The sequence below is a fragment of the Mauremys reevesii genome, linkage group 15 (assembly GCF_016161935.1).
Source record: "Mauremys reevesii isolate NIE-2019 linkage group 15, ASM1616193v1, whole genome shotgun sequence".
Classification (NCBI taxonomy): Eukaryota; Metazoa; Chordata; order Testudines; family Geoemydidae; genus Mauremys; species Mauremys reevesii.
Window position 1 is genome coordinate 29,768,333 of NC_052637.1, and position 23,935 is coordinate 29,792,267.

A 23,935-nucleotide genomic window follows, 5' to 3' on the forward strand; every position below is an offset into this window, starting at 1 on the left:
TTATTTATATTTTCCAAACCTGGAGGAACCAAAATGATGCACTGTTTCTGCATATGAGAATATTTGGAGGGGGGAATCTTGAATTTTTTTTTTAAACAGCTGTAGCTGGATATAGAAAAATGAAATTTGGCAGAAAACAGCCCCTGCTGAGAAGTGGCTTTCGAATACAGTATAGTGAAAATTGGCTTTGATTCGTCAGTTATGAGCATTTGAAACTGTAATTGGTATGATGTTTTTAGAACTTATTTGCAATGAAGGTGAGTTGTATTTTGCAGTATGGCCCTGCATCAGCTAGAGATGGGCCCAAGATACAAATTGGGGATTGTGTGTGGAGTCTGACTCACTTCCTCCCTGCAGTTATGGGGTGTTGGCACCTGGGGTTGGGGCTCAGCCTGTTAGCTGCAACATTCGTGCCAGGTAGGGTTGCCAACTCTGATTGAAGCTATTCAGAGAGATTTTTTTCCCCAAAACATGATGTAATGTCATTTTCTTAAAATAACCTATTAAAATCTCCCGGATTGCTTCCAATAGTCATCAGGAGATCGATGCCGAATCCGGGAGACTCCAGGCCAATCCTGGAGGGCTGGCAACCCTGGTGCCAGGATTTGGGCTCTGGTTCTCACTTTCCCCTCCCAGCAAAGCGCAGGACATTCACACCCTGGATTTTTGCCTGGCAGGTTACAGGCGCAGCCAGACTAGCAGCCAGGGTCTAGCTTAGATTCCCACCCTCCCGCAGCGCCAGGTATTTGGGCCCTGGGGGGGTTTGGGGCCAGGGCAAATCCGCTGCCCCCGCCAGGGCTTGGTGCCCAGACACCAGGGTGATGGGCCCCAGGGCTTCGCTCAGCCTGGGGCTCAGGCCCCTTCCAGGGCGGAGGTAGGCGGCGGTGTGTGGGAGACCCACCCAGGGCAGAGCCGGGGCTGGGCCCGGATCCTGCAGGGGAGTGGGAGGAGGGGCTGCCGGCCCTATCGCTAGTGATGACAGGAGCCCATCCCCCGCCCCCGGGCCGGGCCCAGCTCTCACAATGAGGCTGGAAAGGGCTCAAATAGCAACTCGGAGCCTGCCGGGTCCTCCCCTATCCCAGCTCTCCCCGCGCCATGGCCTCCACGCGCAGCTCTACTCTCCCGGCCCATGATGCTGCGCGGCGGCGGCAGAGGCGCAAGATGGCGGCGGAGCGGCAGGTGACCGGCGGTGGCGGCGGCCGCCGGGGGGGAGGCGGCGGCGGGAGCGGCGGCGGGGCCGGCCCGGAGGAGAACAAGGAGAATGAGAAGCCCGCGGGGGCGAAGGCGGGGAGCTTCGGGGACAGCCTTGGCCTGGAGAGTATCCTGCGGGGCCGGCCTGGCGGGGGGGGGCCGCGAGTGCCGACGTGTCAGTCAGGCCAGGCGGCGGGGAAGCCCGGAACCCCCCCGCGCTCGCGCTCTGTAAAACGGAGGGGTTTTTTTACAGAGCCGGGTGAATTCCCAGCATGGCTCCCCTCCAATGTGTGCACAGGCCCCCGGCCGTATCTGCCTTGGGTGTTCGCTTTGCGCTGTTAACGGGTGAGGGTGGGGTATTCGGGAGAGGGGAGAAACAAAGGCGTGGCGGCGTGTAGTCGTGTGGCTTTGGAAGAAATGCTGGGGAAAGGGACTGGGAAAGCAGCTTTTCTCCCTCTTTTTCATGTTCCCTCCACACTGATTATTATAAAGGGCAGTTTTCTGTGTTGTAATTAAGTTACATTACATAGTTAAATCAGTGTGTATGTTTGGGGGTGGAGGGGCAGAGCGGAGGCTGGATTTGACAGGTGGGAAGGGAAGAGTTTTGATTTTGCACTATAATGGAAGAATGTTTACAGCTTTATGCACATCTAACCAGCCTGTCCAGAGTATGAAGCTGCTAACCACCCAAAGGCAAGTTGGAACATATTCTGAACACTAGACCTCTGGTTCGAAGTAATTCGTTTGCGTATTGCTTTTACTGGTACTTGTTGGTATTCTAAGGTTCTCATTCCTGTTTTGATGGGCCCTTGTGCTGGGCATTGCTGAATTGTCATTCAGTTATATAGTCTCCCTCTTTCATCCCAAATAGAAGTATTTGGGAGATGAGGTAAGGAGTAGTGTGAGCTTTGTTATGACTTAGAACATGAAGATACAAATGGGAGGTGTCAGGCACTGGTTGGTACTGCTGAGGTGTTTTAATAATGTAAATTGGTATAGTAGCATGAAAAAATCTGGATGACACTGGGTTAGCCTTCTGGTAACATCACCCTGATTCTGCAGAAAATGGGATGTAAGCGATGCATCTTTGATGTGAATTATGATTTTATCCTCTTGACACCACCCTTGCAGCCAGTGTAACAAATATCACTAACCCTCAAAAATTGAAAATTCCAGTCCAGATTTTATTTGCTTGGAATATGAGCATGTGGTGTATGAATTTTATCTATACTAATGTTTGGTTTCTCCAAGAGAACTTGTTATAGTGGATAAAATAGGTGAGTGACAGGCACATTAGCAACTACAGTTTGTATCATCCTGGTGATAGGTGTTTTGTGTAGCATGTAGCTTCCATAAAAGGCTATTGAGAACAGAGGATCCTTCCTGGCAGTTATAATAAACTGTAATGGAGTTAAAAATCAGAATTGGTAGTTTTAAATAAACAATTTTGTACAGGAGTTATTGTTCTCAGAGGAAAGTATTGTTTCTCTGAATTTGTAAACAAAATAGCACTTTGTGGCTTACTATGTATTTTTTTAAAATTGTTAAAGTCCCTTTTATCCACATTTTGTATTTTTTAATCACACTATGCAAAGAGCACAAGATGCTTCTAAAATACAGAAAAGCTAAGAATTACTTTGGCTAAGTGAAGCCTCATACATATTGCCATGTGTCAACCTGAAGACTAGCCAGAAGCATGGGATTCTTTCCAATCACTGTGAAGGGATCAGTGAGGTAGTTTTTTTTATAAAGTTGATTTACTAGTTGGTACCTTTAATTAAGGCTATAGGCTTTTTCTTGTGAGAAGTTTTAGTGTGAAACTAGCTCAACTGCACAGCTGTTGCGAAACTGAGTTGTATCTTGCAGTAGGAAGAAATGCAAATGGAAATGAGGACACAAGTCATAACTTAACTTCTGGCAATAGTGATATAATTTAGCGTTTGTAGATGAAGTGGCAGACCCAGTGTCACATCAGTGGTGGTAGGCATGCCCAAATCAACAAAATTGTAAGTAAAAGAGCTACTATGAATATAATATAATAATAATGAATAAATTTATGTAACTAAATCTAAAATAGATTTAAAGAAAATTCAAGATAAATACGTAGAATTAGGAAAAACTAGGGGAAAAGGGGAGTAATTTGTTGTAAAGCCTGCCTGTGCTCCGAAAGTGAACGCTCCTTTGTTCTATAAGTATTAGCTAGTGGTGTAATTTTAATACTTGGGTAGTTCAAGCACTGTATTTTAGGTGTACTTTAAAAGCAGCATCTTTATCTTAAAGTACCTCTGAATGAAAGGGATTTCAGTTTAATTATTTTCTTCCATAACTACTATAATTGGTGTTAGTTTTGACAAGGTTAGTATCCTGATAGGTGCTGTAGGAAATGTGATATAGGGTTTATATGTAAGGATTGCAGAGATCGATTCTTAAATATAAGTGAAGCACTCTTTCCAAAAACACTTCTCTTGAGATAAATATTTTCTGGTTGCGTCTTTCCCAAAAAATAAAAGTACTGATTATCATTTAAATGAATTGAATGAGTAACATCCACGAGAGTCACCAAAATGTACAGTGCAGGTTTCTTTTGTGTAGTATTCATTAACTGAAAGTTATTTAAGAGTAAAGCAAACACAGGACACACAGGTAAATCAGTCAGTGCTTATGCTAAAGATTGTAATTTTGTCTGGAAACCATTATGTGAAAAAAAGAATTGGTATGTAAATACTGTTACATTGTTCTCCCACAAAACATTTATTGAAGTAATATTAATTTTAATTGTTTTTAAATTTGCTTTACTAGTTTTCTTCTAACCAATTTTCAGTGCAAAATTAAACCTTAAAGAATTATTCCTACCATCCTCTTTTACAGGAATATCTATATTTAGGATATGATTCGCTTGGGGAAGACTGCTTTAGGAAATTACAAAGTAGCAATTATAATACATTCAGTAAAGCACCTGTAACACCCTTTTCAGGAGAGATCAAACAATAAAGCTCAGCAATGATTCTAAAATTAAAATTTTGCTGGCATAGCTAGGTCAGTTACATATGTTTTTGGGCTTTTTTTGGCCACATAGCTATACCAATAAAACTGTAGGATAGATATTGTTATACCAGCATAAATGTTTTTGCTGGTATAGCTCATTTCACTCACTGTATTGGAATACTGACAGAAACACTATTGTGTTGGTATAATTGCATCTACACTAAAAGGGTTTTGCCGGTATAACTATACTGGCAGACCTAAGTGTAGACCTGGCCTTAATTTGTATCCATAGGATTCTGAAAAATAAAATATGGTGGTGAGAAAATTTCTGCAGACAATCAGCTCTTGCATTTCTTGTTGAAAGGTTTCACTAATTCCTCTCTTGTACACCGAACCAATATCTGTTTTAAAGTTTGTGTCAGTAAAAATCCTGTAGAGTTCTGTCTTCTCCCATTAGTTTAGGATAGAAGGGCATACCAAGACCAAACTCTGTACAATCATAAATGTTCCTTAATGTGAATTCCAGTTCTTCAGATTATTAAGGAATCCCAACAGCAGCATGGTTTACGGCACGGAGATTTCCAGAGATACAGGTTAGTATGTTAGCAAGTAACACCAAGACATTTTATATGTACTTACCTCGATTAGTGTAAATCACCATGCCAAGTCAATTTTAGCTCAGAGCACATTTACGTGCCAGTTTGCTGCCATAGGCAGGAAAAGATGATTACTTTGAAAGCCAGTTGCCAAATAAAGAGCCATTGGCAGGGGCCTTACTGTAAATAGATGTCCCCTTTGTCTGTAAATGAAATAATGTTCTTTTACTAATCAGATTATTAAAATACTGGGGTTAATTTGTTGCTTGGTTTTTGTTCCCTCATATTTTCGTTAATGAGCTCACTAATACCTTGTTAATAGCCACTGAACTTGTCTTAAGGTGTGTGTGTGTGCACACACATACATTACACTTCTAAGAAATCATTTGGAACACAGAGAGCATCACCTTTTAGTTAGTACAGATCAGTGGCCATGACATGTCTGTTTACATATTGCTTTATTGCTACATTTTTCTTGTCTCTTTTAACTATCTGCCATATCTCAGGTTTAATGCTCCTGTTATGTTTCTTAAACTTGACTCTGTATTGTATTGTTTAGAAACCTTCACTCCCAGAAACTTGTATATTGTCATACCAGGTACATTTTGTCCAGCATTGTTTTCTGATTATTCAATATAGGTTGGCAATGAAAGAGGGATACATAGGAGCCAAGTCTCAGTCTTTGGAACTGATTTTATGTTGTGGTTATTTGCAGGGGTTATTGCTCCCGCAGGCTAAGACGACTCCGAAAAACTCTTAGCTTCAAGATGGGAAATAGACACAAGTTCACAGGGAAGAAAGTAACTGAGGAGATTCTCTCTGACAACAGGTATTAGGCATGGGGAGAATCTGGTGTTGGGTAGCAGTGCATTAGTGAATTGCTCCTGGAGGTAGTTTATCTTCATATGTCGCAAATGAAAACAGTTTGGGTGTTATCCTAGTTCACAGCTCTACACCTCTCTAAACCACTTACTTTTGTGGAGAGTTTTTAATTTTGTAAGAATTTTAAAACCTAAAATAAAGACCCAAGTTCAGACTAGAATATGGGGAGCTGGGACATTGATAGTGGTGTGCGGGGAAAACATAATTCCTGCCCTCACTGCCTGGCCCTAGCTACTGCTGTCAATGCTGGTTTCTTGAGCCGTAAAGTTCAAATATTTTCAGGGGAGGTGCTTAGTCAGCACTTTTTTAGAATAGCCATCTGAATATAGACAACTAAAGTGCTGTTACTAGCAAGAATGAGATTGGGGACATGATCCATTATCTCTGAACAGAAACACTTGCTTGCAATTTGTACTTGTGCCTTTGAAATTCACCAGAATGTCTTTTCTGGTAGAACAACTGGAGAGCAGCCAGAGCTCTGGGCTCATTTCCCAGCTGCTAGAAACAGTTGATTGCTTTCTCATCTTTTTTTTTCTTCTTTCGGGGGTTGGGGTGTGTGAAGATATGGATTTTTAGCCCGTGGGATTTCTTTCCACCTGGTTTGTGTTAATGTTCTAAAATGCATCTGGCTGTTGAAAATCGTGGTTTTATTTTTAATTATGTACCTGGAAAAAGCAGTAAGACTATTCTACTTTTAGTCATCTTTCCCAGGATTTTGTGACACTACAAAGCGGAGACTTGATACTAAATTTTCTTTCACGGCTTTAGAATTCCTGAAGACATCTTTCAGTAGTTGCATCTCAGTAACAAGTAGCCTTCTGTGTCTGTCCTATAGGTACTTGCTGTTGATACTGATGGATGCAGAGAGAGCCTGGAGCTATGCAATGCAGCTTAAGCAGGAAGCCAACACAGAACCCCGCAAGCGATTTCATTTGCTTTCTCGCCTGCGCAAAGCCGTGAAACACGCTGAGGAGCTGGAGCGCCTGTGTGAAAGCAATCGGGTGGATGCCAAGACTAAGCTGGAAGCTCAGGTTATTTCTAACATTCAGTTTTGTTTAGCAGAGGCAAAGAAAGGATAAACTAACCTTTTGTTTCTCGTTGAACAAAGGGTCCTTCTTTGTAAACTGACACTAAATTGCCTGCTCTGACTTCAAATTAAGAATGTCCTGGACGATTTTAGTTTACTGGTTATCGAGCTCTAATGTGTGTGTAGTTTGATTTGATTAGTCAGTCTGTTTGAGCAGTAGCACTAGAAGCTTTACAGTAATGCCTTGAGGTCTCAATCAGAATTAGGGTCCAACTGTACATGTGCTATATAAACACATTAAGCAATGGTCCTTGCCTCAGAGTTTAATTTAAATTTAAGATTAAACAAAGGTGTGTTTGTTTTTTTTAAATGGCAGGAATGAGGGGAGAGGATAAGGGTACAGCACTCCTAACTCATTTCAGAAAAGAAAGCTGTGCTGTCATTTTGCTGAGTGCAGCATTCTGAAAACTGAGCAACATTTCTTACCAGATGTAAGCTACCACTTTTTCAGAGTCCTAAAATATACAGTAGAACCTGAATTACAAACACCAGAGTTAAGAACTGACCAGCCAAGCTCACACCTCATTTGGAACTGAAAGTACCCAGTCAAGCAGCAGCAGAGACAAAATAAAGCAAATACAGTACAGTATGGTAAACATAAACCATTAAAAAAATAAAAGCAGCATTTTTTTCTGCATAGTAAAGTTTCAAAGCTGTATTAAGTCAGCGTTCAGTTGTAAACTTTTGAAAGAACACCCAGAACATTTTGTTCAGAGTTATGAACATTTCAGAGTTATGAGCAACCTCCGTTCCCAAGGTGTTTGTAACTCTGAGATTCTACTGTACATCTGGATCACAAGTAACATGACTGCCTACTGGCCAGTGGAGACAGGAAACAGTCATCGCTTTGTGATACTAGCTTCCTATGAAGGGAGCTCGAATAGCTGCGCAGATATGATTAAAACTGCCATTTTGCATCTTTTGTGGGCCTTTTCTGGGCTACAGAAGTATCTTCTCACAACAGCAGTTTGTGGGTAATGATTGCAAGCCTTGCTTCATCTCACATCAGGAATTTGTAACTGTCAGTGGAAAAAGTGATGCTGTTAACTAGTGTCATGTAAATGTAAAATCAAAACTTTCCTAGATAACATTATTGCTTGAATTAGGATTTTTCTGGGTAGTGGCATCGCTGTTAATGGACACAATGGAACTATGCTCTCACAACAATTAACTTGTCCACTTGTGCTCTGTCTGCAGGCATACATGGCTTACCTCACAGGAATGCTGCGCTTTGAACACCAAGAGTGGAAAGCAGCTATGGAGGCTTTCAACAAATGCAAGTGAGTTTCTCTTCCTTACCATCTTTGTCAACGTGAACTTACTTAATACAATTTAAGTCACCAAGACTAGATAAGTCTAGGTGAGCTGCTTGTTAACCCTAATGGTTTGGTTTCTGCCAGAGTTCTGAAAGCTCTGATTGCAGTTGTGGTAACCAGTAGCATGATGGTAGAGAGCTGAGCTGTGGCGTTGAATCGGCTTCCCACAGAGTAATGGTTTAGTGTTCAGCAGCCATCCTTTCCCTTAGCAAAGTCTTAATATCCTATTAAAAACAAATGCTGCAGTGTAAGTTTTCACTTTCCTGCTGCAGGACTATATATGAGAAACTGGCCAGTGCTTTCACAGAGGAACAGGCTGTGCTATATAATCAGCGTGTGGAGGAGATTTCACCCAACATTCGCTATTGTGCCTATAATATTGGTAAGTAAAGTAGGGTAACAAATACTTAAAGCAAGGATTGCTTTTGAGGCAAGGGTTATTGGAGTGTTTTTCTTAAACTTGTTGACACATGAGAATGAGTCCATTCCTAATGCTCTGAGCAAACCCTGCAGACTCCTCCATGTGACTGACAAGGCCCTTCAGTTCTGTACCTGATTAACAAAGTGGAATTTATATTGAGTTGTACAACACTATGGTTTTATGTAATGTGGATAAATACATACTCTGGGCAAGATTCATACAAAGTCACTTTTTTCTTCCCAAAGTTACCTAAGCACCAGTCTGTGTTCTAGAGACCTGGGTTCAAATGCTGTCTTACTGACAAATGAAAATGAGTTTGGTTTGACTCATTCTGACAATTTTCTCTCAGGTGACCAGTCTGCTATCAGTGAGTTAATGCAGATGAGACTGAGATCTGGTGGCACAGAGGGTCTTCTTGCTGAAAAATTAGAGGTAATTCACTGCATGTTCCAAAATTTGGAATGCATGGTGACCAGCTCACGCTTTTGGCTTTGCTTTAAGTTAAATATCCATGCATTGTACAACCAAAAGACAGAGGAGCAAGGTTACTTTATAGGGAGCAAGGCTTATCCTCTAGAAAGTAATGGAACCATGAAATATACTCCAACCTTCAATTTAAAGTAAATGTGCGGATTAATCAAGTATTCAAAAGTTGCATTCATTTAAGTTGTCAGTCACTCACCTCTGTCTGCACTTTTCAGTCACTGATCACCCAGACTCGAGCAAAGCAGGCAGCTACCATGAGTGAGGTGGAATGGAGGGGAAGAACTGTCCCAGTGAAGATAGACAAAGTGAGGATCTTTTTATTGGGGCTGGCAGATAATGAAGCGGCCATTGCTCAGGTAACTAAGAAATCACTTCCAGGTATTCTATGCCAGTGTTATAATATCTTCTGCTTCTGTAACATCTATGCTGTAACCTCTATGCTGTTGTTTGTGTATTGTTGCTGTATGCTGATGTGTTCTACCCCAGAAATAGCTGTATTTAAATAGTGTTGTGGTAATCTCTGAACCTATCTTGTAAATCTCTTTGGGGTCTTCAGATGAAAGATGCTGTATATATGAAAATAAGTCAGCTACCATTTCCCAAAAAAACTGGTTCTTTAAATACCACCTGTGCTGGCCATTAGACAGAAGCAAAAGGGCCATGTAACTAGCCCTTTCCCTGAAGAAAACAAGTACCGTGCTGTATCGGGGGGAAGATCTGCCACTGTGGCATGCTGTTGACTTATATGAACACTATAAAGGAATGGAGGAAAACACTTGCAGTCAGAGTAATTATGTTTGGTTGTGCACAACAAAAACAAGATTCCCCCCGCCCCTACCCTTGCTACTTAGATTTCTCAGGGAAAGGGTTCAGAAATAATGCTCCTGCCTTCCATTGGCTACAGGTCTTGAGCTGCTGCTGTTTGAAGCTGCAGCCTATCTTTAGCAGCCACTGCTGCTTGTTCCTTGGCCTGCTCCTGACTACATCAGAAGTTGGGAAGTCTTTCTCTACAAGCAGGGAGAGAAGCTTAGTGGAGCAGGTGCACAGCTCAAATTTAAAATAGTTTTTAAAAAGACGAAGATCTGATTTACTTCTCTCTAGTCTTTGTTTTACAGAATGGAGTCAGTGGGTGGAGGTAGAAAATGATAGCTGTGCTTTAAAGGAAACATGACAAACGGAATTTACTTGTGCAGCCTCTAGAAGTTTATTTGTATTGATCTCACCTGAAACTTTTATTTTTATGCAATCATATTGATTTCTGAATAAGTAATGCTTAAATTCAAGTTATGGATTAAATTGATCATCTCAGAAGACAGTTCCCTGCAAGTAATATGGGAGTATGGCCAGTAGGTGGTGGTGCAGCTTCGCTTTTGTGTTCATCAGCCTTCTGTCACTTCCATTCTTTTGATAAATGCAGGTTAGTGGTGGTTAGGGAGTCTTTCGGTTAGCTATAGGGTGACAGGATATCCTGATTTTATAGGAACAGTCCTGATTGTTGGGTCTTTTTCTTATAGAGGCTCCTATTTTCCCCCCTCCTGATTTTTCACCTTTGCTGTCTGGTCACCCTAGTTAGCTACCCTCGCTCTTCGGATGACCTGTTCCTTATGATGATGACAGAATGGAGTGCTGAATTTGATTCCATCTTGTTCTTTAAATAGTTACTGAAACCTTCTAATGGGCTTCCAGAAGACAATGGTATGACACCAGATTTGACTAGCCTAGTTGCTATAGATAGAGAGGAGTGGTCTCCAGACTTCTAAAGCTCTATATTGGATTCTGCCAAGAGGGGCTACTGTCTGAGATTCTTCAGCTGTCCTGTTTGTATAGTAGAACCTCAGTTACGAGGACCAGAGTTACAAATGGATTGGTCAACCACACACCTGATTTGGAAAAAGTAGTACACAATCAGGCAGCAGCAGAGACCCAAAAAAGCGAATACAGTACAGTACTATTAAATGTAAATGACTAAAAGAAGGGAAGTTTTTAATTAAAAAAAAAATTGACAAGGTAAAGAAACTGCTTGTTTCATTTAAATTAAGATGGCTAAAAGCAGCATTTTTCTTCTGCGTAGTAAAATTTCAAAGCTGTGTTAAGTCAATGTTCAGTTTTAAACTTTTGAAAGAACAACCAGAACATTTTGTTTAGAGTTGCAAACATTTCAAAGTTATGAACAACCTCCATTCCTGAAGTATTTGTAATTCTGAGTTTCTGCTGTATTGTGGCAGTACCTAAAAGCCCAGGCCCCACTGTATCTAGAGATTGCTAAGCTGGGCAGTGCTTGCATTTAACTCAGTTGCTGAAGGTAAGGATAGGTTTTCCTTCAGCTGCATTTGACCAGAAGTGAACATAAACCTATTATGCCTTAGTCTTGTGAGTAAAATAAATGCAGAATCTTGGAGCATGTACCTTTTTAGCTGCTTTGTGTTAATTGGAGATGCAGAGAAAAAATGTTAAAATATAAACTCCAGGAGTCAATTTCATTCAAATTTGACCCAAGTGTTTCTCACTTCTGAGAATTCCCCTGAATTGAGACTAGATGCCATGACTTGAAGGCACATAGCTAACCCATAGCCCTGTTGAATTAAAGAGAGTATAGTGTGTGTAAATGCTGTATCAATCAGTTCTGTCAGTGTTCTCCTTTGTAAGGATTCTGTAATCTCTGTAGTAGAAGAGCACTGCATAAACAAGTGGAAGGAAAATAACTTTCAGGGACAGTCTACTATGGATAGAGTAAAAAGGACAAACTAAGATTGGGCATTTCTAAACTTTCAGAACTAAGCTTTAAGTCAAGTCAGTTTCAAGCAATTTAAGTCTGTTCCTCGTCAAAAACTCGAGCCTGTCCGATGCCTCTTTTCTTTGTCTGTGCTTGGTATCTGTCTGGCTTCTTACATCCGACGAAGTGGGTATTCACCCACGAAAGCTCATGCTCCAATACGTCTGTTAGTCTATAAGGTGCCACAGGATTCTTTGCTGCTTTTACAAATCCAGACTAACACGGCTACCCCTCTGATACTTGTCTGGTTTCCGTTCTTTGTGTCCATTGAAGTTGAAATGCTCCTGTGGGTGGAGTTAAGAATGCAGTCAAATGTCTTATGTTTCTGGTTATTCACAGCAATTAGTCCTGCCTTAATAATCTTGTTTTTAAAAAAAAAAAAAACTTTAAATAAAAGGGTTAAAAATGTTTGCAGTTTGCAGGCCTACAGTTTTATAAAGGGGTAAAATAAAACATTCTTGAATGGGTTTGTTAAACCTAATAACTTGGACAGTCTTTGTGGGGAGGATAAACAGTCTGAAAAGCAGTTGAGTTTTATATTTACTGGGCATGTGCAACAGGACTTCTGTCCCAGAGCAAAAAACACAACAAGCTGTATTGGGATAATGCTGTTATTTTTAGACCCTTTCAAAACTCTACGCTTCATTGCAGTTTAAATGCAGGGGAAATACTAGGTTGCTGCAGCAGACTAGAATAATCTGTTTACACGGTGGTGTATTACATGGAATATAGGGCAACAATTTCTCTCATTTATCCCAGAGGCGTTCTAACTTTCCAAACCCAAGTGGGCCTTTTGTGAATTCATTTGCAGGCAATTTTCCTTACTTTATCAGCATGGCCTTGCATTTATTTAAAATGATCTTTCACTACTATTTTAATAGTCATCTAGTTGAAAATGAAGTGTGTTTCTGAGTGGCTTGTTCAATTGGTTGCATAATGTGTCAGTCGGTTAGGTGAAGATTAGGATCCTCCTGCTTGGATGTGCCAAAAGGGTGTGTATTCTCACTTCTCCTTATTTGAGTGTTCTAAGCACAGCACTGGGAGCCAAGAACTCCAGAGGTCTGACCGACTTCTTGTATGGTGTTGAGGAAATGAACTTTTCTGCCTTGGTTATGTATATTAGTGAAATGCAGGCTTCATAGCTTTAATTGAAGTACTATTAAAGGATTAGCATTATGGAAGGAAAAAGAACTGGATACCTGCTTTTAGAAATTCTTACTGCTGTGGGAGAAGGGAGATCAGAATAACCAAACTGAAACTTGCACCGTCATCTAGGTTTCCTAAGACATGATGCATTATCTCAAGTTGTTTGCTATGGGCAGGAATGATTTCTATTAGTGTCCTGAATTGCACTAAGAACAGTAAGTGAACAAGGCTAGATCCCATCCATGTTTCCATGGAAATGAATGCAGTATTTCAGCACTCTGACTTCCAAGTTGTTGCTTTACTAACTTGATCCAGGAGCGATGGCATAGGGTAGGCAAGGAAGTGTAAAATACCTTGCTGCTTTTCTGGTTGGTAGCAAGGTGCACCCTCTGTTCATCACTTGTGACCAAATCATGTAATCCATAGGTGGATACCCTGTCTTCAGTGGACCTGACAACCTGGGGTTTCCTTGTTTTGTTTTTAGATTAGTGTGTTTAGTTTTCGGTCTTTAAGTTACATAAGAGCATACCATTCTTACCAGGTCAGCCTCCTCTCCTGTCTGTTTTAAGCATTGTTGGGTGTGGGTTGTTTTTTTTGGTAGTTTAGTTTAGCCTTTGATGTCAGGAAGTCCAGGTTAGCACCAAAGAGGCTAAAATGTATCTGGATTGGACCACAAAGCCTGCAAAAGAGGATAGTTTAACAAGGCCAACTGAAAGTCAAATTCCTATCACTCTTACAAATGCAAAGAAATTGAGCTCTCAAAGTGTCATGGATTAACACTAACAAAGCTTTGGTCAGGGAAGGGCAGGCAAACATGAGTAGGGAGCTCTCTGGAATGCTGTCTCTAAATTGCGTGTATTTTCTCATAATAGGAGCCCAGCTCATTTCTCATCTTCTCCCCCCCCTCCGTGTTTTAATTACCATTGCTTAAATTTTCTGTACTGCAAGATAGCTTGTCTTATTTACTGACCATGTCTATTCCAACAGTACACGCCGGGGAAATGCTCTGGCACTATTCAAAGGATCGCTTTTGTACTTAGCATTCTTGTCTGTCCAGAAAGTGCAGAAATATCAGATAAACATTCTTTCAGTAGTTGAGCTGTTATGAGAAAAAACATTACCGTTTGTGGATGTTTGTAATGAACCAAATGAACTAGAAGGGTTGAGTTTTGAAAATGTACATTAAGCATTTGTCCACCATTTCCTGCTCTGACCTACTGGAAGGCAGGCTGCTGATAAAATACAGTTCTAAATGCAGAAACAGTTTTCAGTTAGAGGATTAATAACAACCAAACCCATCTTGTGACATTGAGGGCTATTTCTGTGGGAGAAAAAAATAGGCCTGGGACTGTGTTACTGTAACGTTTTCTGGTTCATTATACCAACTAAAAGAAATGACTTAAGCATTTTGAAGGTACTGGTGAGTTGAGGATTATCAATGGGGATATAGAGACTTTCACCTCTAGTCATTAGTTTGCTATTATGGCCAGAGCAAGACAGAGGGACTATAGATTGACTGGGACATGAAAAATTAACTTAAACTCTCATACCTAGAAGCGATGTCATTAAGTCAAAGATGAGACAGACAGGACACTGAACTTGAGTTGCCTCTTTTAAAGAGGACTTGAGTCTCCTAGGCTGTCATACTGGAACAGCACTAATCTTTCATGCCTTGGGGAAGATTATCTGTATTTTCACGTAAATAGCCTTTCAAACAAGAATTCCAGATTACTTTGCAGCTTTTTCTTAAACAGGTAATGCAGTAAATGTTGAGATATTAAATATGCATTGCAAATATTTGAGTGATGTCTAATGCAGTTCTTGTGCTCCTGGGTCAGACAAGGGAAATGGAGTAAGACTGTTAATGCTGAATGTAGGGGAACAGGGAGGTTGGCTTGTTTTTTGGCCTGGAAAGCAGTGGGTGCCATCCATCTATGAAGGAGTGAATGCCTGGAGTCCCTTCAAGTTTATTTAAGGAGCAACTGTGACTGATTCTGAAGGTTGGTGGTTGTGATGTAACTCATCAAAAATTTCAATGTGTAAAGGAAATCAGGCTGTAGACGTCATTTACTCTGCTGAATTTTTACTCCGTCATACATGATCATATCTCATGCTCTTTGCATTTTCTTCTGGTGTCCTCAAGTAACAGCACTATGTATCAAGAGGGAGAGGACTCCACAGTCTTCAGATTGGACATGCATTCTAGCTCTGCAACCCATTGTGCTACTGATCAGAAATCTGCCAGCATTTCATTCCTCCTTTCAAAGTGTGTAGAACTAATATAGTTTGTAAACATGAAAACTGGTTACCACTGTACTGCTTGGAAGGAATTCTTACGAAAACCCTTCCATGCTAGACAACAGTGAAACTTCCAGGCAGTGTAAATGCATCTCTCCTTTTCCTGGAATCTATCTATGCCGGCACGGGGAAAACAGTGCCTTAAGTTCATCAAACATGCAGACATGAGTGGTTGCTCTGTAGTACAGTTTTGCTGTTTAGAAACAGTTTGAGCACATACAGTTACATGATCCAGCTATGCATTGTGGTCAACATTTTAAAAGCAGTAACTTGGCAGAAGTTTGAAAAGACTTAATGAAGGAAGATTAACGAACTCTTCCACAGTACCAGCCCCACTAATAGGAAAATGTGTTTTTGAGAAATACTTATTTTTGTCTCTTTTCTGTGTTGTATTTAGGCAGAAAGAGAGGAAACAAAGGAACGTCTGTTTGAGTCTTTACTCAGCGAGTGTCGGGATGCCATACAAGCTGTTCGGGAAGAGCTGAAACCAGACCAAGTAAGCACTAAACATATTACTACTTCCAAAGATAGAGGTAAATAGCATTTCATCTTCTAGGGTCTCTTGTGAAGTTCAAGCCACATCTGCTGTGGTCAGTTACTTTTGGCTCCATCAATAACAAGGTGTGCTGCAGAGTAATTCAACAGTGGCCAACGTTCCTCCTCATAATTGAACTCTGCCTGGACATCATCTCTGTCATTCATCCAATGCATTTTTTTCTTTTTGTGAGCCGATTCAGTTTCCACTTGTCCTTCAAAATTTGAGTTTTCTTATCCTTTTACTGCAGTTACCAATTTAAGTAAATCACACACAGCTTTTGTTCCAATTTCTGCAGAAGCAACGGGAACATTCTCTGGAAGTGGATTCTGGGAAAGTGTCCAATATCCAGTACCTTCACAGGTAAGTGTGTCTGCGTGTTTAGGGCAGTGTTGCATTCCCATGTAGATTTTGAGAATCTCCTCTTAATCCTTTGTCTTGGGCCACCTCAGTCTTAAATCATCATCTAAACCTAGTAGATCAAGTAGAATCTGGTTTTTCCCTTACATTCATTTCTGGGAGCATTGGACCCAATGTCCCATTTTCATCCCCCCCACCCCAAAAAAAAAAAAAAAACTTGCTGTACCTGGAAATTTGGTATCTAGTAGTGGGGAAAAACTATCTAAGAACTGCTGTGAATGACTTCCAACAGAATTTCAAAGCTTGTGTAAATGGTACTTTCTAGTTACCTGACGTACATCAAGCTGTCAACAGCCATCAAACGCAATGAGAGCATGGCAAAAGCTTTGCAGAAGACACTGCTGCAGGAGCAACAGTCAGAGGATGATGGCAAGCGTACAGCAAGGCCTCAGGACCTGATTCGCCTTTATGACATCATCTTGCAGGTAATGCCAAGACAGAAAAATCTAACTTTCAGGTGTTTCATTGAGACTTTTTAAAAATGTAGTGTGCCAAAAGGACTAACCAGGAAGAACAGAGGAAACTACAGTCAGGATTAATGTGATTAACTGAAAGGGTTCAGTTAAAAGTCCATGGTACCCAGTAACCACTTGGGAATATTTAAAAAAGTGGATTAAACAAAAGATTGCGAGCCTACAGTCCTAATGCATATTTTGTGTCAGGAAGTCTTAAATTCTGCCCTAAGGGTGAATCTACGCAAGTTTAATTGAATGATGTTCTCCAAGTTAATATAGCAATAACTAGAAAACATCATATTTGCCTAGGCACATACCATTGCTCTGACTCAGGAAACAGGCAGCTTTCTTCTTTCACACGCCAGATGAGAGCGTTCATTAGGGTTTGACGCATTCCAATTTTTCTGTACTTTGTACAGAATCTGGTGGAACTGCCACAACTTCCTGGCCTAGAAGAGGACAAGAACTTCCAGAAGGAGATAGGACTGAAGACACTGGTGTACAAGGCTTATAGGTAACCCTCTGGATGGAACAGCAAGGCTGTTTCTTTAGTTGGCAGTAAGCAACAGAATTCTCTATGGCTAACAAGGCATGAATTCTGGGAAGTCACATAATTAATATTCCAGTGCAACTGCACAGGACTAAGTTGGGGGAAGCGTGGTGGGGGGGGGGGGGACTCTATCTCAGAGTGAAATGAGTGGGACTGCAAGTGCAAGCTGAGGAAGATCAGCCTGACCCAGATGTATAGCTCAATGTTAGGGCAACCTGTTTACAATCCATACTTTTGAATATTCAAGAAATATGCTCAAGGAAAGCAATTAATCATTGTAAGGGTTAACTTTGCTCCTCACCCTGCTAGGTGTTTCTTCATTGCCCAGTCCTATGTACTGGTGAAAAAATGGAGTGAAGCCCTTGTTTTGTATGACAGAGTCCTGAAATATGCCAGTGAAGTCCAAGCCCAGGCTGGTGCTTATAAGAACAGCTTGAAGGTATGAACCAAACTCTTCCACACTTAAGAGTTCAGTTAACTACCAGTAACTAAATAATAGGCCACTATATTTCAAATATGATCTTTAAATGGTGAGAATATTGCCTTGAGCTCTTGTAACACCTCATGCTTGCTACAGGTTTTATGATGATGTATGCTAGTGCAGGCATGGCTCCCTCCATCCTGCCCTGTACGATTGGAGGGGGAGCGAGGGAAACCTAGATTTCCGCAACAAAAGTATCCAGTAAATATCAGTGACTATTAGTTGCGTAAAGATAGGAATATAGCTGCTGCTTATACAGGTCATCACCAGAGTAGCAAGGTGCTTACCTGTATAGCTGTCCAAAAAAGATTTTTATGTCCATATGTCTGGATTTCACTTGAAACAAGGCTTATGTGGTACCATAAGGTCCATATTATATCAGGGGTATATAAGTGGTGTGCCGAGTCTTCATTTATTCACTCTAACTTAAGGTTTCGCATCCCAGTAATACATTTTAACCTTTTTTAGAAGGTCTCTTTCTAGAAGTCTATAATATATAACTAAACTATTGTATATGTAAAGTAAATAAGGTTTCAAAATGTTGAAGCTAAATTTAATTTTAAATAAAGTTTCAACGTTTAAAATGCAGAGCCCCCGAGACCAGTGGCCAGGACCTGGGCAGTGCGAGTGCCACTGAAAATCCGCTCGCGTGCCGCCTTTGGCACTCGTGCCATAGGTTGCCTATCCCTGTTATATATGTTCATCTCTCCTCTGAGAATTGATTGGCACTGCTCTAAAATTCCTAGTTTGTCAGAGTTGAAGAGTCTAAATTTTAAACATCTCTCTCCCAATTCTTGTTAAAACTTTGCTTTATACAATTACTTGACTCAGAGGTATTCTTAAATGATCTAGGAGTTGCCTGATGTCCAGGAGCTGATCACTCAAGTGAATGCAGAGAAATACTCCCTGCAGGCAGCTGCTATATTAGGTGAGTTATGCAATCCTGCAGGAGAACTGGCTTCCCTCAGATTCAGTCATACACATTTATTACTGCAGCCACTTGGACTTTTTCATCTGTAAATGCTACAAGACGAAAGTTGCTTCCCACATGTTTTCTTGATCCATATTGTATTTGGAAAGCTGTTCCTTTCCAATTCCAGCCTCTTCTAGAAGCTCTGCCTGGTACCTCTAGGGCTGCCACTAGCAGACTAGAGCCTTCCCAGCTTATTCTGTAATCAGAGGTTTGAAAGATCTTCTTCTGAAGGACTCCTACCCCTTTTACCATTCTGCAAAGAGCACTCTCACGAGCACTTCTTAGGTGCCACCAAAGATAAACCGCATCCAATGTATGGCACCTTCGTAGCAGTAGAGTGTGCATTGAATTCCCTGACTCATCTGTCACTGGGTCTGGCTTCACAAGCAGACACTAGGGAGGGCTCACTGAAAGAGGAAAGAGCTCATATTTTATTTTGACACAGTTGTACTGAGTCCTCATTCAATGCTAACTGAATTGGGGAATTTGTGACCTATACCAACCTGTACTCATCTCTGGCAGACAAGAACTGATGAATCTGCCTTGCTTGCAGATAGAATAACCAGGGGAGATCTGACTTTTTTCCCCCTCCTTAACGTTGTGGACTGGCCACATAACTTGGGGCTTTTTGCCCTCACCCGCTTTCCATATAGCTATCAGTGCCATGCCTCTGTTGGGACTGGGAGATCATTTCTGTGCCACTTCAGAAACAGGAAAGGTGGGGTGCTTGTAAGCATGACCCCGTTTGACTTACAAACTAAGCAAGTTCTCTGCTGGAGTATTCAGTCTTCCATATGCTGAAAAGCATGAACTCCAAGGTGATTTCTGAACACATCTTATGAGTTTTGACACTAATAGTCTATCTTCTGAGGTGTTCTTAATAGACTAGCTGTCTGCATATTCATATGGCACTTCTGTGAATCTTTCAGATGCAAATGACGCCCACGAGATGGAGTCTCCATCCCAGGTCAAGGATGGCAAGGTGAGTCATGGCTTTGTGCACTGGGATGAAAAAGGCAATTTCATTAGCACTAGTATTTTCTGCAAGAGGAGAATTTTCTAGTAAATGGGAAAAGTAAAGCTTAATTTTAACCTCAGAGTAATGAACGTGTCCACTAGTTACAATTTAAAATAGAAATTGTCAAACCTAAGATGCACATGCTTCAGTAAGACCAGTGTGTTCAAAATGGGCTGTGCAATATGGTCTGTTTTGGGTACAGAATGGCCTAAGCTGATTGCTTTCCCTCTCCCCACAAGCACTGAAGGGGTGTGTGCGTGTGGGAGGGGAGAGGGTTCCTTGTTACCTCAAGGTAGCTAACTGCAGAACTTCAGCTGGTTTGGGTAGTGAAACTGAGGCTGCCACTGCAACATCTTCGGTCTCCGTTTTTGGGTTTACAATGCAGTGCCCAATGCATGGGAACACTGCTTTTAGTCTGCTGTACTTTTTCTTAGTTAGCTGTGGTGGTGCTGAATGAGTACCAGAATGCAGCCAGTGCAGTTGGCTCAATACCACTGCTCATCCTGAGTGTCTAGATGCTGCTACTTGGCCATTGGGCCAGCCATGATATGTCCTCAGCTTGTTTAATATTGGTGTCTGGATCTCTTTTTCAGCTACTCTCTGAACGGTTTGAGACATTCTGCCTGGATCCCTCTCTTGTCAGCAAACAAGCCAGCCTGGTGCATTTCCCTCCTGGGTTCCAGCCAATCCCATGCAAACCCTTGTTCTTTGACCTGGCCCTCAACCATGTTGCTTTCCCACCTCTGGAAGACAAGGTGGAACAGAAAGCGAAGAGTGGTCTTACAGGATATATCAAGGGCATCTTTGGATTCAGAAGTTAACTAGTGGCCTTCAAAGGAAGGGAAGTCTTATTCTGTTGTGGAAAAGCTCCAACAGGGTCCAGAACATAAATATCTGCATCTGAAACCAATAAGGGGAGACTCTTACCATCTTCTTCCCTGTGTTGTGTATGTGCCTGTGCACTTGCATTCTTTCCCAGTGTATTAGAGGAAAACCATCTACCCCAGGAACGTGTGTACTATATAAATGTCTGATAACATCTGGAGCAGAGAAATTCCATTGTCCTCTGAAAAGTTGGAGTTTGCTTTTTGACCAGTGCCCCATTAAGGGTCAATACACACAATGGACCAGGCATAGACGTATCTTGATGTTCATCGATGGTTGACATTATAATTTGATGCTCTGATCAAAACATTCTTTGGGGGTGGGAGGAGAAGGCAGGTGTTGAGGGGCTGCCTAAGCAAAGCATGTGAAACACTAGCTAGGGAGACTGGATTCCTGCTAGTGCCACCTACCACTCCCTGACTTAAAAATATATATAGTTATGTAAAGAGAAACCTCTTATTTTTAAAAAATGTTGCATTCAGAAATGAGAGCTGAAACTCTTGTGCTAAGAGCAGGGATGGTAAATACTTCAACAAATTTTAATGATTACCTGATCTGTGGTGGAGTCTGTCTGAATTTACACATTGTAGCATCTGTGTAATCCTTCCTCACTGGGACATCCAGTTAAATGCCTAACTACAGTATTGAACCTGTTCTGAAAAGGCTGTTTTTGGGAACCTAGCTGCTCATGGGTGGCTTTAAAAGGAGCTGCTCAGTCTTCATGGAAAACTGAAAGTCTGTTTATCCTACATGCTCATTTCCTTTCTTCTCACTTAAACAGTCTTGTTTTCAGGCAAGCCTATCTTTGTCTGGAGTTCATCTCCTCCTGCTTATTTCTCATCTTCAGTCTTCTGACTTTGCTATTGCATTTGATTGTTATGGAAATAATTTAAGATGAGGAATAAGTAACAGGAGCCCAGTGGATTTTTACGCACTAAGATCTTCTCTTGTACTAGACTACATTTTTGTAAGAGTGCCCAGATGCTATGGTGATGGATGCTTTTGAAATGCAGGTAATTTCATATCGCTGTCTTTTTATTAAAAAAAAAAAAAAAAGGTGGGGGGAGGTTGGGGGGCAGAACTGTTCCAAAATAAAATTTGGACGTTTTCCATAAGCCATGTTTGGGTCTTCACTGAGGTTTACTGTAGTTGGATGCTGAGATGTAGCAGTTTGATAGCCTACGAGTTGTCTTGGCTTTCATACTGCCTCTCGCTGCTGCATTGTTTCAGCGTGAGGGCTTGGTAGTCCACAGGCTGGAAACAGAAGAAAAACTGGTTTATGCATATTGTGCAATGTTGGAAATATTCCATGAAAGATGCTTCTCTTCATGAGATTGGAGAGTAATATGGAATTAATATAAGGTTTAAAAATGATTGGAAATAACGCAGACTTGGTATTCCAAATTGATGTGATTCATTAATTCTTAAAGTACAAGACAATTTCTTGCAGCAGGACTCCTATGCCTAGAGGTCAAGGGGGTGGTGGGAGGGAAAAAGAAACTGATCCTGTTTCTCTGTATATTTTACGATGTGCAAATCAAGTGGATTTCCTGATATTCTGAATCTTCTTTTAGTCTCTACCTGGGAGGGGGATTTTATAGAAGAAAACAAACGTAAGCTGAAGAAAAGCTGGATGTCAAAGAATATTTTTTAATTCATCAAATGATGAAATTTCAAACACAGCTGTGGTCCTAGAACACTGATTTCTGTCAGTTCTCCATAAAGCCTGTTTGTTTAATTTAGAAATAAGACATAGTCTTGTGATACACTGACCCAGCCCTTTTCTGGCAATTTGCCTCGTGCTGTTTTTCTTTGACTGTATTTTTCTCTGAACTTCTCTCCTCCTTTTTCAGATTTTACATTAAATCAATTTGAGAATTATGTTCCTGTTTGGAATGCAAACCAAAATGTTTTTGTTTGTTCGCCTTCTACCCCAAGCTTATGGGGGGTCTGGACTCATTCCAGTGAAACTTAGGTTGAAGCCAGTTTCTGATTGATTGCTGTTACAAATGGTTACAGGCAGTTAGCCTCTTTGTTAAACTTCCTGTGACACACAACTGATTAGTTTGGACACAAGAAATCCTAAAACAATAAAGTTTTATTCCTGATTTCTGAGGCATGTAGTTTATATGAAGCGCAGGAAACATGGGCGTTCGTTACCTAAAGGGTAAGATTGATCTTCTGAAAACTCTATCATCTTTGAGATTATTCAATCCTGAATCAATGAAGACTCAAATGTGCACCATTATCAGATATAACTTCGTTCTTTTCCTTTAAAAAAAAAGTAGATCCTAGATTTATAAGCAGTGTGTTGCTCTTTGCATTTTTGAATGATGCAGAAGGAAACTGATGAAGTGCTAGGAAAATATCCAAAGATAGTAAAAATATGTACCACTTTCCCTTGAGTAGCTAGTAACTGCTGTCAAGATGAAAACCAGATTGTGTTAAATTTATTGAAGTTCTTAGCATGAAGGCTGGATTTGGAACTGCTGCCTAAAGGTCTGACAGTATTGGTCGTAGGGAAACTAGTGTGGCAGTCTTTGATAGAGGATCTGATGCATCTACAAGGAAGGGCCAAAATGCTCAGCGGTGAGTAAAAGGAGTAGGTTGGTCAGCTGTGGTCAGTTGCCAAACCTTCACAATGCTTGCACATCCAGAGCAAAAAGCTAAATTCAAATTCTGATATTTATGAACCTGGCATGTGAACTTTTTCTTCAGCTCTCTTATCAGAGATAGTAAACGGCTCCCGTGATTCAGAGCAAAGCTTAATGTTTTACAAACTAGCTGCTGGCCCCAGTGGTGAGTTTGTTCTGCACACAACACAGCTGTTTGGTGAATTGCTCTTATTTAGACTGCAAGTTCACTTTGCAGGATTTAGTATCTTTGCAATAACTGAGTGACTGAAATCGTACAACCTAATACCCAGACAAAACTTCAGTATAGTTGTTAGTGGGGAAGAATACACTTCACATGCAAAATCTTTACATGTATTAAGATTTTAAAGGCTAACATAGGAGCCCTAATTCTACATGCATTTGTCCTTGTCCATCTATTTGTTGGCTGGAAAAATCTATTATGCTTAAAGCAACCGTTGAAATGTATAATATAAAGGGTGAAATGAAAACTGCTGATCAGTCAAAAGAGGAACAAAATGCTGGGTTAAAATAAAGGGATGGAGAATAATAGATGCTATTTTATTTATAAAAATCTTAATGAACATCTGCCTCTTGGAGGCATCTTCATCTCTAATCACCCTGTCTCAAAAGAGATCTAGTAATAATGGAAAGCTCCAGAAGAGGCCAATGGAAATCTATAGATCTGGAACAGCAGCCATAAAAAGATTTAAAAGCTTTAGGACTTTTCTGAGAGAAGAGAGAAATGAGGTGACACAGGTATATGAATGGATAGCATAGAGACGCTCATTTAGGAGGCTTCGT

The 23,935-nt window shown here is 40.9% G+C and overlaps 1 protein-coding gene across 1 annotated transcript; it reads left to right on the forward strand.

The window, feature by feature from the left end:
• The first annotated feature begins 1,103 nt into the window (after nucleotides 1-1,103).
• Nucleotides 1,104-22,606, forward strand: SRP68 (signal recognition particle 68). The gene is made up of 16 exons (XM_039501479.1): nucleotides 1,104-1,318; nucleotides 4,703-4,769; nucleotides 5,488-5,601; nucleotides 6,490-6,685; nucleotides 7,939-8,021; nucleotides 8,330-8,439; nucleotides 8,828-8,910; nucleotides 9,180-9,320; nucleotides 15,579-15,677; nucleotides 16,015-16,079; nucleotides 16,402-16,561; nucleotides 17,011-17,105; nucleotides 17,451-17,580; nucleotides 18,475-18,550; nucleotides 19,525-19,577; nucleotides 20,207-22,606. The coding sequence occupies exons 1-16, from the start codon at nucleotides 1,162-1,164 to the stop codon at nucleotides 20,432-20,434; spliced, it is 1,857 nt and encodes a 618-aa protein (XP_039357413.1). The 5' UTR covers nucleotides 1,104-1,161; the 3' UTR covers nucleotides 20,435-22,606.
• Nucleotides 22,607-23,935: the final 1,329 nt, after the last annotated feature.

Coding starts and splice junctions, on each gene's coding strand:
- SRP68 (XM_039501479.1), top strand. CDS start 1,162: ATGGCGGCGGAGCGGCAGGTGACCGGCGGTGGCGGCGGCCGCCGGGGG. Junction 4,770..5,487: donor GGAGATTTCCAGAGATACAG/GTTAGTATGTTA, acceptor GGTTATTTGCAG/GGGTTATTGCTCCCGCAGGC. Junction 5,602..6,489: donor GAGATTCTCTCTGACAACAG/GTATTAGGCATG, acceptor TCTGTCCTATAG/GTACTTGCTGTTGATACTGA.